Source organism: Theobroma cacao, chromosome 4 (assembly GCF_053813885.1).
Source record: "Theobroma cacao isolate CCN51 chromosome 4, ASM5381388v1, whole genome shotgun sequence".
Lineage (NCBI taxonomy): Eukaryota > Viridiplantae > Streptophyta > Magnoliopsida > Malvales > Malvaceae > Theobroma > Theobroma cacao.
Window position 1 is genome coordinate 1,848,854 of NC_142642.1, and position 16,714 is coordinate 1,865,567.

Sequence of the window (16,714 nt, forward strand, 5' to 3'; positions counted from 1 at the left end):
GTGACTGTCATCTCACTTATTTATTAAAAAATGTGAAATATTTTTCTATATGAATAAATCACTTACAAAAAATTAAAAAGCACTTACATAAAATCTAAATATGTAACTAACTAAGTAAGAATTGTTTATTCAATTTTTATTGTCTCTCAATCTTTTAAACTAAGTTTACTCCGTTGTGATAGTTTTAATCTTATGTTAAGAATTATTTGTACATTTGGTTCATGGAATGGAATAGAGAGGGAATAGAATGACTATTCTGTGTAAATAGAATAGAGAAGGAATAGTTATTATGTAATTTGGTTTAATGAAATAAAATTGCTATCATGACTTATTTCAATATTTCGTTGGTAAAAGTAGTTTTTAAAAGGAACAGGTGTGTTAGTTTAGTTAGCTTAAATAGAATGAAATTACGAGAGGTGATTGGAATCTTTGAAAACTTTTTACAATTTTAAAAATGATAAATATTTGTAAGCTTGAAAAACCTTTTTGAGACTTGTATAACACAGCAAACTCTTGTAAGAACTTGGTTTTCAACAAATAAAAGATCTATGAGTAGAGAAAGGCTTGCATAGATATTTTATAGAGGTTTGACCTCTTTGTTCACATCCTCTCCCTTAACTCGTTAAAGAGTTCTAAATTCATTGAGAAAAATACATTTTTTATGGTTCAAGCATAACCCTCACAATCAACTTTTTCTAGGTTAAGGTTTAATCTCTCTACTTTTTTACTGGTTAAGGTATAGCCAATACTACTATGTAATGGTTAAGGTATAACCTTCTCAATAGTGAAATAAATGATGAAAGGAAAAACAAGAAAGCCTTTCTAAGGAAAATGTGCTTAATGGGTACAAGAAATATCAAGAGTAATAAACATGGAATGAAGAAATTTAGCTCAAAGTTTAAGAACAATGGAAAACTTATATGTAAAGACAAAAAATAATGATCTAAAGATTTGAGTGTTGCTCTCTTGTTTGGAGATGTTTTTCTGAATTTTCTTACATCAAAAATAGGGTAGGAAGCTTTAATTTATAACTTGGAAGACCTTTGGAGCCATTGGAGATCATTTAATACCAAAACTAGTCGTTGGGAGTCACAAATGCATGCTTGCCACATTTCAAGGATCGTCTTTTTACCAAATGGGGTCGAACTTTAGCTGCAAAAAAGTCCTTATGAATAAGGGATTGACCTTTTAAAAGAAGGGGGTTGATCCTTAGTTGGCAACGCTCTAGCATTCTACGAGGGGCATTTTGCTCTTTGGTCTTCAGGGATTTACCTTTGAAGATCAGAAGGTCGATAAATACAACATAGCAGTGAAAAATACAAGCTTTTTGAAACTTTTTTCATGCCAAAACACTTAACCAATTCAAGTCTATGTACTTAGGGGATTTTATAGTGATCAAATTTCATTTCAAAGACTTGTTTAAGTAATTTTGATAATTTGATTTTCTCATTTCAAAACATGGATCAATTGTTAAGTTAACAAGATTTTCTTTTTTTATATGACAAAATTAAGAGCAAAATTTGCTCAATGAAGATTTGTAAAACACCTCATAAATTTAATAGTTTGTAAACTCTTTGAATTTGAAAAGTTTGTATTTAATAGGTACTCCCCCTCATTTGTTGCATGAATCAAAAAGATTTTCACAAGTTGCAAGGATCAAGTTTGAGAGCTTTCTTTTGTAAAATTTGCTTCTTAATTAAGGATTCTCCCCATTTTTATTATATCAAAAAGGAAAAAAGAATTAACAGCGAGCATTTCAAAACATCCAATGTAAGATCAATGGAAAGAAAAAGAATTGTGTGCATTGGTGAGCTCAAAAAATAGCAATTTAAGTATAAGCTCAATAATATCATTAGTTGGCACACTAGCTCAATCATGAAGTTAAATAATGAGCAATCAACACTCAAATCCATACATTACCAATATTGAACATAAGAGAAACATTTGCATTAATGAAAATATCGGGCCATGATGAGCAAATGTACATAAAAGCTGAAAGTTGAAGCATCAAATCTAAAAGTTTGAAACAAAAGAGAAAACAGTAAATCAATGTGTCCCATTGAGCTCATTTCTTGCTTCTTGGAAAGTATTCTTCAAGGAGAGTCTTCAAAGATTCTTGAAGTTGAAGTGTTCAACCGATGGTGGTGTGAACTCCATCAAAGCATGCATCAGCAGTGGATTGAAAGGTATTGATCTTTGTGTCCACTTCATCCATTTGTGTTAAGTTGTCGATTTTGCACAGTAAGTATACGTATTGAACAAGTAATATAGATAATAAGTCCAAAATCGTATCCCACTGAGATTTGTTCCTACTGTTTCACTAAGTACTAAAATTATGATAAATTAATCTTCTTCAAGTAACTTGATTTTGTAGAAAATTATTAAAACGAAATTAAATCAAACACTTAATTAATTGAAATTCCAAGAGGGGGTGGATTGAAATCTTAGAAAACTTTTTGCAATTTTAAAATGATAAATACTTGTAAGCTTGAAAAAACTTTTTGACACTTGTGTAACACAACAAGCTTGAAACAACCCAATTCCCCAGGTCGTAACCTATGCATAGGCCTTGTGGCAAGCCTGCAAAACCCAACAGGCCTTAATATTCTTCCCAATCGAGTACAATTTTTTAAAACCTTAAATTTACACCATCGCAAATATTTATCCTCATAAGAATATATTTTTCGTTTATACCTCAAATCTTCATAGCCTATGTTCAAGGCTAATATGTAAAACAACATTACGTGTGCTCAAATTTAATTAACAATATCTAAGGGCCTCAACCCAGAATATTTTAAAAATACATCACTTCTTAAAAATCATAAATGACTCAACAACTAGATAGCGGAATTACCCAAGGATAAGCTAGGAGATGCCATTTACCTACGCAGTAAGCTAACATGCTTAATGCGGTTGCTCCCAAATCAATTACTTATCTGCCAATGGCAACGATTAAGTTGGGGTGAGCATTTTATACTTAGTGAATGGGTAGGAAAGGAAACTAACATTAAGGTAGAGCTTTTGATAAATGAATAGTAATAGGCCCATATTAAAACTGGGCCTAAATGGGCTAGCTCGTTTGATTAGTGGGCTGACCTGAGTTGGTGTGAACCAGCCTTTTGGGCTAAAAGAAAAAAATTAAGCCATAACCCCTTTTCTTCTTTTACTCAACAGACTATAGCCATTTTTCACTCTACTTTTTCACTCCCGATCGCACCTTCAAAGTTCAAACCCCTTTTACCCAGTTCTCACCTTTAATTGGTCACCATTCTCTTCGCTTGAAAAGTCCTTGACACTAGCTACGTCTGAGTCTTTGACCCACCTCCACCGACGGCATCTCTCCTCAGATCTACTTCTCTAGTTGAGGCTAGGTGGGCATCTCTCCTTCGATCTCCTTCGACAGACCAAGTAAGCCTCCGATTTTCTTTTCTTTACTTTTCTTGATGGTTTCATTTTATTGCTATTTTATCTTTGTTTGCTGTGTGTTAGCGAAAATGAAGTCTAAAAGTATCATCGTTTGTGTTTTGAGATTCTGAATTGATGTTCCATAGCATATTTAATTGTTTGACTTGGCACTGGCAAGATGAAAAACTAAAAGGCAGAGGGTAAGATAAGGTTTGATATTACCTGACCTGTCAGCTTGCCTTTATCATTGTCAGCTTGAAGTATATTCAATCAGAAAAAGATGCTAAACAAGAGTTGATGTTATTATAGAGAGGTATATTGGTGGCTTATCCGTCATTCTATAGCATCAAAAGAAATTATTTAGCTCTTTTCTTTGAGGGATGACATCTATTGTAGCTAGGATAAAGTTATAGATTAGAAGCTACCAGATATTGGAATGAACTTGTACTTCAAAAAAGAAACCAAAATGAAATTTGGGATTCAAATAATTATATTGCCTTGAAAGGCGAAAACTTATTGAATTATGTAGGGTAAAATTGCTATGGACTGAGAATGCTTAACTAAAAATGCTATTGAATTATACAAGTGAAAAAAATGATATAAGAAATAGTTTTGGTCAAGTTTCATAGCCATTGAATTGATTACATTTGCTCCAAAGATTGACCAAGAAACATTAATGTAGAATAAGGGTCCTTTCTAGCCTCTTGCCTTTGAAAGAATTCCAACATGGGAGTCAACTTAATATACCAAAGTAAAGTGAGTACTAGTAGTATTTCAAGGGCGGAATATTGTCACTTTCTAAAGCAAGACAAATCAAATTTTGAAACAATGATACTTTTTTTTGTATATAGATCACATATTTCTACTTTTGATATAGTTAAATAATTTACTCACTCTTTATATCCCCCATCTGGAAAAACCCTGTTCGGAAGTAAGAGATTTGATGATTCAAGTAGCTTTCTCAAGGATATTTTATAATTCATGATTTACCAGAGACAATATTACCAAATAAAGGAATTATTAGGACCTTAATCAATTTAGGAAAGGATTTTCACTACTAGTAAAAAGTTATGGAGATGTCTTTACTATTCATGGTTTAGTAGCTTCCTTTGTTTGTTTTGAAGAAAAGAAATTCAAACTAAATGCAAAGTTGGCTTAACATTTTTGCTCCTCAACATAATGTCTCCCTAAGATTCAAGATATTAAAACTGTATAGATCATTAGTTGAAAACAGAAAAGATTTGCAAGTTTTTTTTTTTTACTTTTTCTAATTTTGGAAAAAGAGATATTCAACTCTTATTCTTTAAGTAATAGGTATATACATCAATCATTGAGTCAAATACTCGGATGCAGAACTCTTATTCTTTAAGCAATAGGTATATACATCAATCATTGAGTCAAATACTCGGATGCACCATATTTGATAAATAATAAATCACTTGGAACTTTCACAAATTAAAAATCTACCTGGTTTGCACAGAAAAATTAGAGGTTAATTTTCCATGTCTTGATTGTAGCATAACTCTTATTCACTAAATATTTAAAATACAAAAAAAGTATGAAAGTATCACCTTTTATGACTTAAAGTTTTAAGAATCACCTCAACTTAGAATTTTCCTTTAACCCCCATAAATGCAATAGTCAACAGCAAGGGAAAACTTGGTGTAATTTGCCCCCAAAAAGAAAAAAAGGGAAAAAACCGTAATTCTTCACTTTATAGCTAATGAATAACAATAAGAGCTCAAAAAGAAAAACCCAAATTGATTTTTCAAAAACATGAATGAGTTCAACTAATGGGATCAAATTCAAGTATAAAACTATAAAGATTAGATTTTGTTCAGACCTAAAAAGAAATAAAGAGTGAAAATTTATTGTAGCAATAAAAAGAAAATAGACTAGAAATGAACTTAATATATATAATTTGTCAAATAAAATGAAGTTTGATATGGATATGTTAAATAAAATAAAAAGAAAGATAGTTCATCTTCTCCTTGCATAAATACAATTGGGACCTTTTTGATCACTCGGCTAGTGCATTAACTGTATAAAGAGAGTGCTTCTTGATCAAAAGGAAGAATGACCAATAATCAAATATATTTGTTAAGTTTCAAAATAATGATGATTTGCATTTCATAAGTTATGTCACAAACTTGACATTGGGTGTTAAATACGGATATGCCATGTTTTTGATAATTTTTTTACATTAAAATTTTTTTTCAACTTGTTTTAGTGGAAATATCTATGTCTATAAATATTGTTGTTTGTTGGTGTAAACTTTTAATATTTTTGATTCATGTTTATGTTATTTGAAAGTAATGGTGATGGATCAATCAGCAGAAAACTATATAAATTTGGATGATGATGTGAACATTTTGAATGAGGATAAAATTCTCTCCCAATCCCACATATCTGAATATGAACAATTGAGTAAGAGGGCCAAAAAAGAAACTTCAAATGTTTGGAATTATTTCACTAAAATAGGCAAAAAAACAAGATAAAGTAGAAAGGCAACTTGTAATGGTTGTAAAATAGAGTATAAGGTTGGCCCTAAACTTGGTGGCTCTAATTATGGCACTTCACATTTGTGTCGTCACATTGAAACTTGTAAATTCATTTCATATCTTAATCCACATCAAATGCTTATAGATCATGAAGGGAAAGAAAAGGCTAGAAATTTGATCCTAGGATTTCACGTGACATACTTACTGAAGCCATAATTAAGCATGACTTGCCTTATGCTTTTGTTGAATATGATAAGATTTGAACTTGGGCTAAGTATGTGAATCTAGATGTAGTGATGCATTTTAGAAACATTGTTGTATTTGATGTCTAGAGGATTTATTTAAGAGAGAAAGAAAAACTTAAACAAGCCATGGCCAAAGTACTTAATAGAGTTTGTTTAACTTCTGATGTATGGACAACATTTACTTCTGAGGGCTATATTTGTTTGACTACTCACTTTGTCAATGAAAATTGAAAGTTATGTAACAAGTTACTTAACTTTTATTGTATGCCTCCTCCACACACTAGAGTTGAATTAGTTGCCACTGTTTTTGATTGTTTGAAAGAATGGGGAATAGATAAAAAAGTTTTCTCTCTTACCTAGATAATGCTTTTGCCAATGATAACATGTAAGCTATCTTGAAAGGCCATATTCATTTGCAAAGTAGCTTGATTTATGATGGTGAATTTTTTCATGTGCGTTGTTATGCTTATATGTTAAATCTTATTGCTCAAGAGGGCTTGAAAGTTGTCAACGAATCATTATTTAAAATTAGAGAGAGTGTGAAATATGTAAAGGCATCAGATGAGAGGATGAAAAAGTTTCAAGAATGTGTTCAACACATTGGTATTGATGTAGATGTTGGGTTACTTTTAGATGTGTCAACTAGATGGAATTCAACATATTTGATGCTTGAAAGTGCAATAAAATATCAAAGAGCTTTTGCTAGCCTCCAATTTGTTGATAGAACTTATAAATATAATCCATCCGAAGAGAAATGGGGGAGACAAATGATAATTTGTGAATTCTTAGAGCCCTTTTATGAGACCACAAACTTGATAGCCAGTTCATCTTATCCAACTTTCAACTTGTATTTCATGCAAATTTGGAAAATTTAATCGATTTTAAATGAGAATTTGCATAGTGAAGATGAGATTATCAAGGATATGTCTCAAAGGATGAAAATAAAATTTGACAAGTATTGGAAGGATTATAGTGTAGTGCTTGCATTTGGAGCTATTCTTGACCTAAGGATAAAGCTTGATTTCCTAAAATTTTGCTTTTCTAAGATTGATGCTTCTACTTGTCATGGAAAGTTAGAAAATGTGAAGACAAAGTTGTACGAGCTCTTTGAAGAATATGTAAGCAACACTCATGCATTAAATATTTCTTCTCACTCAATGAGTAATTTGCCTAAGCAAGCCAAAGGGGGAACTAAACCCAAGGGATCAATGATCATTAGTGTAAGTTTTGTGTCTTTCCTTCATTTTATTACATGAGAATTTATGTTACTTTATTTATGTTTTGATAATTACTTTTTTTTTTGTCTATGTATTTCGAAATTGTAAGAGTTCAAAATATTTCAAAATGAAACAATTTCTATTGCTGGAAAGTCTGGGTTGGATGTTTATTTAGATGAGGCAAAATCAGCTTTTAGCACCGGTGGTCGTGTGCTTGATGCATATAAGAGTTCTTTAATGCCTAAGATGGTGCAAGCCCTTATTTGTGCTCAAGATTGGCTACGTGGACCTTCTTATTATCTTCATGACACTGAGAATGATTTGGCAGAGCTTGAGAAAGTTGATGAAGGTAAGTATTTTATTTATATCATCATTTCATTTTTGTTGTTTCGATTGTTAATATGTAATTGCTTTATATCTTACTTTCTTGTTTATGTATTGTAGAGTTGTCAAAGATTGCAGTGGACAATGTACATGATAATCTTTAAGGTAATCAAATAATGTTTAGTACTTGATAAATGTACTCTTTAATATTTATCAAATTAATAATTTTATATTATCTTATTCTTGAAAAAGTTTAGTCTTTATTGATGATAATTTCTCTAGTTTTCATTTTTCCTTTTGCAATGCATTAAATGACTTGGTCTAACTCATACTTCCTCTTTAATGCATGAAATTACTACAAAATTCCTCCCCTAGGAAGCTATTAGAGATATATAGGAGTACAAGGAAATTCTGCATGTACACAGTTACTTCTGCAATACTGTTTTACATGGCAGCAAGCAAAAACAACCGCTTATTAATTGACACCAACTATTTATTCAAGAAAACCATCTTTGAGAGTAGATTAAGGTTTGAGTAATGAAGCCACACTTTATAACTTAAGAAGCATCAACAGCAGTCTTCAAGCCCCCATCACAATGACTTGGGATGCTGCAAATGAAATAGTTTCGTCATTTTGATAGTTTGATTGCATCATTTCCAATGCTGTAAACCTCAGAGGTTGGAGAAGCAAAGCAGCTCTTGCCTCTTGTATCCTTGGATGTCAACTACTGCCACATTGTGCATCGATGGATCATAATTAAAAACTGCATAAAAATAAGCCCAAGTCAGTTACGTAAAATGAATTGAAAAAAATTGCAGTGCATTAATAATTAGTATGTACTCTAGATAATAATAATTAATCACTTAAGCTCTATCACTTAGATAATAATAAAAGTTCATTAATGATTTTAATGAACTGAGTTTAATAGTTTGGGTTTATTTATCTGTTTGCAGATAATGCTGGTGTCATTGTCAACCCCAAGGGAGAAATGAAAGGTAGACCAACTTATCTCTTCAATCTATTTTGATAGTTTCAATTACATAATAGTGCTTGTTTTGAATTATGAAGTCAAATGCAAAAATTTTGCTTTGTTGTTTAGGTTGTTTTGGGTGGTTTTTAGATGAAGTTCATTTAATGGTTTGGTTCTCTTGCTCTTGCAATGTCAGATGTGAAATCAAGTCACTAGTGTAGAAATTTTCCTGCAAATTTGTTGCTACCGAATCTAAATTATGAAAAAGAGACCATTCACTGATTTGGTAAAGATTTTCTTTTCTATTCTTCCAAGTTATCATAGAACCTAAGAAATATCAGTTATCTTTTTCAGAAGTATGGTTTCCCAGACATTACTTGAGAGATGATTTTTTATCTGCTATTGTTGTTGCCTTCGATGTAGCGAAATTACCTTTGTTTTAGGCTATTTATGTCAATGCCTTTATTATTGATTTGCGGTTCGCGAGCATAAATTGATATGTTGTTGGATTTGATATTTGAAACTTATTTGGGTTCATTGATTTGGTATTCTCAGGATCTGCTATCACTGGTCCCATTGGAAAGGAGTGTGCCGATCTGTGGCCTAGAATTGCAAGTGCTGCCAATGTTATTGTCTGAAAGAGTTCATGGTTTTGTTTGTGATTGTAGTTTTAATATTATCTTTCTATTATTATTAACTTTATTCTATTGGGTTTAATATGGAGGGAAACATCAAAATTTCTTATCAAAAACCAACTTTATTCCCACAACCACTCCAAAGTCCTTTTCCAATGCTCTTTTTATGTATTTTTGAAAGTCAAAGTTGCTTCCCTATGCAAAATGTGCCTAAAAATTCAAAAGGCAAACAAGAATTAAAAAAAAATGATTAAATTCAATTTTCGATAACCGAACTGAACCGAACTAGCCGAGTTAGTTTGATTTCGGTTAGTTCGATTAGCTCTTCACTTCGGTTCGATTTCGGTTAGTTTTATAGATGAGTTCGGTTAGTTTGGTTACTGGATATCCAATAACCGAACTAACTGAGCTACCCATTTGCACAGCCCTAGGCATAGCTAAGGAATCTAAAAAACATTTCATGACTCCGGGCAGTAAAGATGTCAAGAAATGATTCACAGTTTCACAACAGATATATTTCAATAACACCATTGATTAAGAATAGAAGAAAATAAGAATGGGCAATTTTTGTTTTAACTGATTTTCATTCACAGACATGTAAATGACAAATTTTAGTCGGCACTGAGAACAGTGATCCAAGTATCCAGCCATAATATATAGCATTATAAAAAGAAATCTAGCAAAAATTCAATTCTCGGAGCAAAATTAATGTATGTGTATGGAGTAGATTATTGCTTCTCAACTTGGAAAAAAGACTCATCAGGTCACTCCGTTAACACTTAGGAAAAGAAGCACCAATTTGTCATGGAAGAAACTAGATCATCCCAATAAGCAAAATTATTGCCAAATCAAATCCCAAAAAGCACATCAGTATGATGGGAATCTGGGGGGAAGCTAGTTAACAACATCAACAACCAGCCTGCGAGATTTGAAAATAGACCACTTCAAGCGCCGGTAGTAAGCAGCTTGAAGTAATGCCAATGACAACACAAATATCCACTTAAAGCCCATCTGCATTAGGAGACAAGAATATTAGAAATAAATTATAACAAATGGTCATTACATGAAATAATTGTTTATAATAATACACACCAGCTTCCTCTCTTCCATTTCTGGTTCTGCTGCCCATGACAAAAATGACACCACATCTTTCCCCATCTACACCATAACAATATGGAAGAGTGAGCCATATACCCCATAAAATATGCATATACTTCAAAGGTTCTCAAACCCATAGGCAATGCAAATGAAACAGAAAAGTAGAAACCAACCTGAGCTTCTGTTGCAGGGGTGCCATCTTCATACTCCACAGCACCATCAATAAGCATTTTAGGCATGGCAATTGCTCCTCCAGGAAAGTATGGATTATAGTGTAACCCCTCGCGAATCTACATTACAATTGGGAATGATGAGTGTTGGTATTACTCTCAACCAAAATATTCAAATGGGACTAGACATTTCAAGCCTCCTAGTAACAAGTCATACATGCATGTGCAAGTGCACACACCAAAAGTTATTCAACAGAAGGAGCTATTGTTCAGGGAAAATCGATGCTTAAGATTCTTAATATTACTAGAACACAACTTCAAAAAGCTAATGCATGAGCATATTGATGAGTGAATGAAGCAAAGAAACTTCCAACAATACGTATGCCCGACTTTGTATGGGAGATGTCTCAGGGTTACATCTCCACATTACATATTTTGGACTTAAAGGTCTCAAGCCCTCAACCATCTACAACCATCTACAATCCTAATGCAAATTTTCTAAGTAAATATGTCTACACAACCATCTCCCTGGCTCTCTCATGGAACATGTTCACAGTTAAGGTCATGCAATTCTACTCAGAATAAAGTGTATCATAGGCATGATAGTAGTGTGTGCAAATACTAAGGTTACCGATTATCAATTCTGCAATATTTCACCTATTGTATACAACTTAAAGAAAGCCCCTGCATGGCCCCACTAAAGCAACAATACAATACATACAGAAAAGCATAAACTAAAGTGTTGAGATGTGACAGGTGCCAATGGAGGTAAGAAAAACCATGACAATTAAAAGTGCTATTTTCATAAGACAGAAGCTGATTAAAAAGCAGCAGTTAACATGGACCAAACTATAAAACTTCATCCCAACTACAGAACCTTGTTGTCCCCTTCCATTGTGTCTCCCAATTGCCAAATATCAAAATATGATCACAAATAGTATTTTCCTACAATGATATAGAGTTCAAACAGAACTAACCATAACGCCAGCAGGAGGATCACGGTAACCGGTTAGAAGGGCAAACACATAATTCTGGCCATTATGACGAGCCTAAAAATAAAAAGTATGATATTTCAGGGATAGATAATGACAACTTCCACAGAGATCTAAAAAGTAAGGCAGGAATTACTTTGGTAATGAGACTTAGATCTGGAGGATAAGCTCCTCCATTAGCAAACCTAGCTGCTTGTTCATTTGCATATGGCTGAGGAAAACGGTCACTGAGTTTACCAGGACGAGTAAACATCTCACCCTCATCATTAGGTCCATCAACCACCTCAATCTCAGCTGCCATAGCCTTTGTCTCCTCTTCTGTGTATGCAACACCCACCAAATCACGGTATGATATTAGAGACATAGAGTGGCAGGATGCACACACTTGTTGGTAAACCTGGTGACCACGACGAATCCTGATCATGCAAAATTAATCTTGCACCATTAAAATTGTGGTACCAAAAAATTTAAAATTTTTTACCATGCTCAACCAAATATTACAGTTGTAGGGGAAGATGCACACCCACGCATTCATATAGAAACATCCTATCCTCCAAAAGGAAGGTAAGACTAATATAAAGCTTTGGCTTTCCCAGAGAATAGGAAGCAATTGAAGTTAAAAGGTAAAACCACTACTGTTAGGAAAGACTCAATGATCTAAACTTTTTTACTGGAATCATTAAAGTTTTATATTTGGATTCACTTTTTCAAGTCAAGTTTGAGACCCAATTCACAGAAACAAAAAAGTGAGGAGAGTCATAAAACTCACGAGGCATGGTCATAAGAACTGAGGATGCCCTGATGAGGCCATGGATAATTTGGAACTTCTAACCCATGTTCTGCCTCATCAGCAGATGCTACTGTCGCAACACCAAGTAAACCTGAAATACCAGCTCCAAGGAGTGCAACTGTTCTCATGCCAGCAGATCCTGCATTCTCATTAGCTTTCCTTGAAGTAAACCATGACAAAGCCGGAACCTGTGAGATCATGTGTAACAAATATGGGTAACTGGGAGTTAAAACACTATAGGCTAAAATTATATCTTCTATTTAGTTGCAAAATCTAAAGTGAACTCAATTGAATCCTACATAATCAGACAAACAGGCATCCTTATAGAAACTTTTCATTATTTTCAGAGCAGAAAATACACCATTTGACAAAAATGTTTTTAAAATTTGACTAACTAACAAAGAAGAGAATAAAAAACTCAGTTAGAATTCCACTTGGGGGAAAGGAAAATCCATGTAGCTAATATTTCTAGATTTTCTTAGAAAATTTTAGAAGATCCAGTAAGACCTATGTAGACTACAGAATCTCCATAAGCTCATTTCACAGTAAACTCTAAAAGAGGCTTACAGCAGACTGAGATTGAAGTTTCCTCCTTAAGACCTGAGGGATTAATCCTCCAGCCATTTCAGTTAATATTCCTGTAAAATCAATTAAACCTTAATAAGCAAAAACAATACTTACAATTAACAATAAAATAACAAAAAACCAAGGACCAGAAGAATTTAAACTGAGAATTCATATAATATATATTCAACAACGCCAAAAAGGTTCCTTTTTCAGTCAGTATTCATTAATTATCCAAAAAGGAAAAACCTTTAGGGAGTTCAAACAACTGGGCACTCGTAAAAGTAAAAGACAAAGGTGAAAAATACACAAATAAGAGTCAGATTTTGGATTATTTAGCATAAAAAAGGAAACCCAATTTGGGAAAAAAAAACAAAAAGAAGCCAAAAAAGGTGCACTTTAAGAAGAAAACAAAGAGAAACTTGAAAAACCCTAACATGGGGATCAGGGGCAGATCCTAGAAGTATGGAGAAAAAGAAACAGAAAGAAAATAAAACCCAAAGATGAAAAAGGAGGGAGAAAGACAGAACTTACTTGAGAATGAGATTGAAAGCTAATCAGAGAGAGGTGGTGGTCAAAGGAGCTGGCTGCTGCTTCAGAGATCCAAAGGAACAAAAGGAAAGAGGAAAAACAGCAGAAGGATGATAGAGGAAAAATGTAAATTGGTGAAAAAAAAAAAAAAACTCATTGATTAGTCGTGTGTCCACCAACAGTCGGAAGTCTTTAGGCTTCGGATGGCCTGGAAATCGGCCCATGTCTCTGGCCATTTAAATTCATAGCTAGAGTTCGGCCTTCTCAATCCTTTGGGCCCAACCAGCCGACAGCCGAAAAAGCCACTATAGTCCTTCTAGTGAAGGACAAAACCATGCAAGCACCGACCATCAAAACAGCATCCTAGGAAAGGAATGCCCCTGGATTTCCAACCTTGGTCAAGACAAAAAAAAGCAGAAGGAAACTTGAAAAACGAATAAAAACCATTGGCGCCCAACTGTTTACCACCTCAAACTCAAAGTTTCTATTGTCCCAAGCTTCTCTCTTTCTCCTTGGCTCTTTTTTTTTCTTTCTATTAAATAGAAAATGAGGATATTCAACACTCTCATGAACCTGCAAAAGAAATGGCAAAAAATCTACACCACCACCATCAACATCAGAGCAAGAACAACAGTTGCACGAAATTTGTAGTTATTCTGTCTTCTGCTTGTCTTTTGGGATTGGCTTGCATTGCAAATCTCTTGTGGGCATCTTCTTTTTCATTTTCCTCCGCATATCTTAGCATTGCATCCAATTGGGTTCCTCAGAAACCTCGTATCTTTGTCGTGCCGAATGCTGAAGAAGAACCCAACATTGTTGCTGGCAAGGTTTTGTGTTGTGTCTTTCCCTCTTTTTATTGCTTAATTAGTTTCTTTTTGGTTTTTTTTTTGGCTCAAAAAATCCATTTTTTTCCAACTGGTTCTTGTCCCTCTATTTATTCGATCCTTTTGTTAAGAGAAGGGATTGCTACATTCTTAATTGTATTGATTTTGTTAATATGCTGAATTGATGACCAATCCTATTTGTAGATAGGGGATGGGATTGAGAAAAGAAAGAAGGAACGTGTGTCTGAAAGATTCCTATCAGCAACATTTGCGGATTTACCAGCACCAGATTTGCCATGGGAACAGATGCCATCAGCACCCGTTCCACGTCTTGATGGATCAGCAATACAGATTAAGAATCTTTTCTATGTTCTTTCAGGATATGGCACCCTTGACTATGTAAGAGTTTATCATTTCAGCACTTATATTTCTAACATTTTCGGATATTCAAGTCCAATAAGGGAACCTGCTTGTCACCAAGTGTTCATGCTTCCAAATTTTGAATCTGTTAAAATCCTCTGGTTTTGGTCTTTGGAGTTTTAAGCATTCTCTTCTTGACATTTCCTTTTTGAGGATTAATTGGTCTTTGGGATGCTTTATACCAGCATTTTAGATTGAATGGTTGAATTTAACTGCTGTGATTTGATTTCCAAATTACTCATGGTTTCGGATGAATGATGCCTCTGTTGGTGTCCTGTAGGTGCACTCTCATGTTGATGTCTTTAATTTCACTGATAATACATGGAGTGGGAGATTTGATACGCCAAAAGACATGGCGAATTCACATCTAGGAGTGGCGAGTGATGGGAGATACATATATGTGGTCTCAGGTCAATATGGACCCCAATGTAGGAGCCCTACTGCTCGAACTTTTGTCCTGGACACTGTGACAAGGAAATGGCGCGGCCTGCCTCCTTTATCAGCCCCCAGGCATGCGACTCCATCCGTATTTACATGATTCTCTACACTGCACTTTTTCTCTTGCAACAGTTAAATTGTCAAATGAACTGACTTTTCAACGTTAAAATGTTCAGGTATGCTCCGGCAACTCAGTTATGGAGAGGCAGACTCCACGTGATGGGGGGCAGCAAAGAAAACCGCCACACGCCTGGATTGGAGCACTGGAGTATAGCAGTAAAAGATGGCAAAGCATTGGAGAAAGACTGGCGGACTGAGATCCCAATTCCTCGTGGAGGACCACATAGGTTTGTTTACTACTCTTTCTTCAGATATTCTCTTGGTATTCTGTTTAGTCCCTTACCAATTCCCCTCCCCGACCTCCCTTTTAACACGATCTAATTATGCAAATAAACATTTTAACAGGGCTTGTGTTGTGGCCAATGACCGGCTCTTTGTAATTGGTGGTCAAGAGGGAGATTTCATGGCCAAACCTGGATCTCCTATCTTCAAATGTTCACGCAGGCATGAGGTAAATTATTGCTAATTAGTGGATTGGATGATCATTGTTCATATGTGTTTCTCTTACCTATCATGCCAGGATAAGTTGGATAGCTGTAATGATGACAAGGGGAATAGAAGAAGTCATGATATTCATTCTAAAACTACAAATCCGTGTATAGTAGCATAGGGCTTTCAACATGTTTTTCTATTTCTCATATTTGATTCTTGGGCCCCTCGGTCCTCATAGCCTTGTATTCTTCACTGCTGTAGGTGGTCTATGGTGATGTTTACATGCTAGATGCTGAAATGAAGAAATGGGAAGTGTTACCTCCATTGCCAAAACCAAACTCCCATATAGAGTGTGCTTGGGTAATTGTCAACAATTCAATCATAATTACAGGAGGTACAACAGAAAAGCACCCGGTGACCAAAAGGATGATCTTGGTTGGGGAGGTTTTCCAGTTCCATTTAGATTCATTGGTATGTGCTTTACCAGAACAAAGAATTCCCAATCTTTTTCTTTTTATGGCAAATGCTATGCAAGCAACAGAAACCTGATGTAAAATTTGCTGATTGCAGACATGGTCAGTGATTGGAAAGCTTCCTTTCCGTGTGAAGACTACCCTAGCCGGTTTCTGGGATGGCTATTTGTATTTTACATCTGGACAGCGAGACAGAGGACCAGATAATCCACAGCCAAGGAAGGTCATTGCAGAGATGTGGAGAACCAAATTGAATTTGTGATTAAATTTTTGTTTTCCCTTCCTGGAAATACAAATCTTTGGTCGAGTATTTTTATTCAAGTATTTTTCTTCCAATTTTGATTTCTGGTAGTTAGACAAATTATACATCAGAAATTTTTGTTAGCATTATCTGTACACTGTCATGGATAATTAAAACTGAGATTTGTATTCTTCTATAACCATTGTTACTTTTAAACCTTGGGCTATCAACACCAAAACAGTACTATCAGTGTGTTAATTACGAAACTGCAAAGGTATTGGTATACGTATTATCCACTTTTGCAGTTGGAAGGTATGAGCAGA

At 34.3% G+C, this 16,714-nt stretch overlaps 2 protein-coding genes across 2 annotated transcripts; one reads left to right on the forward strand and one right to left on the reverse strand.

Annotated features, from left to right (window-relative positions):
- Positions 1 to 9,862: 9,862 nt before the first annotated feature.
- On the reverse strand, positions 9,863 to 13,604 carry LOC18600946 (cytochrome c1-2, heme protein, mitochondrial). Its single transcript, XM_007031711.3, has 8 exons — positions 13,447 to 13,604; positions 12,916 to 12,986; positions 12,328 to 12,536; positions 11,695 to 11,974; positions 11,544 to 11,615; positions 10,570 to 10,686; positions 10,391 to 10,456; positions 9,863 to 10,309 (listed from the first exon to the last, which is right to left on the reverse strand). Exons 2-8 carry the CDS (start codon positions 12,970 to 12,972, stop codon positions 10,193 to 10,195), a joined length of 918 nt encoding a protein of 305 aa, XP_007031773.1. The 5' UTR covers positions 12,973 to 12,986; positions 13,447 to 13,604; the 3' UTR covers positions 9,863 to 10,192.
- Positions 13,605 to 13,789: 185 nt separating this feature from the next.
- LOC18600947 (kelch repeat-containing protein At3g27220-like) lies at positions 13,790 to 16,590 on the forward strand. Its single transcript, XM_007031714.3, has 7 exons — positions 13,790 to 14,270; positions 14,472 to 14,666; positions 14,968 to 15,197; positions 15,302 to 15,472; positions 15,591 to 15,696; positions 15,939 to 16,148; positions 16,248 to 16,590. The coding sequence occupies exons 1-7, from the start codon at positions 14,028 to 14,030 to the stop codon at positions 16,410 to 16,412; spliced, it is 1,320 nt and encodes a 439-aa protein (XP_007031776.2). The 5' UTR covers positions 13,790 to 14,027; the 3' UTR covers positions 16,413 to 16,590.
- The last annotated feature ends 124 nt before the right edge of the window (positions 16,591 to 16,714 follow it).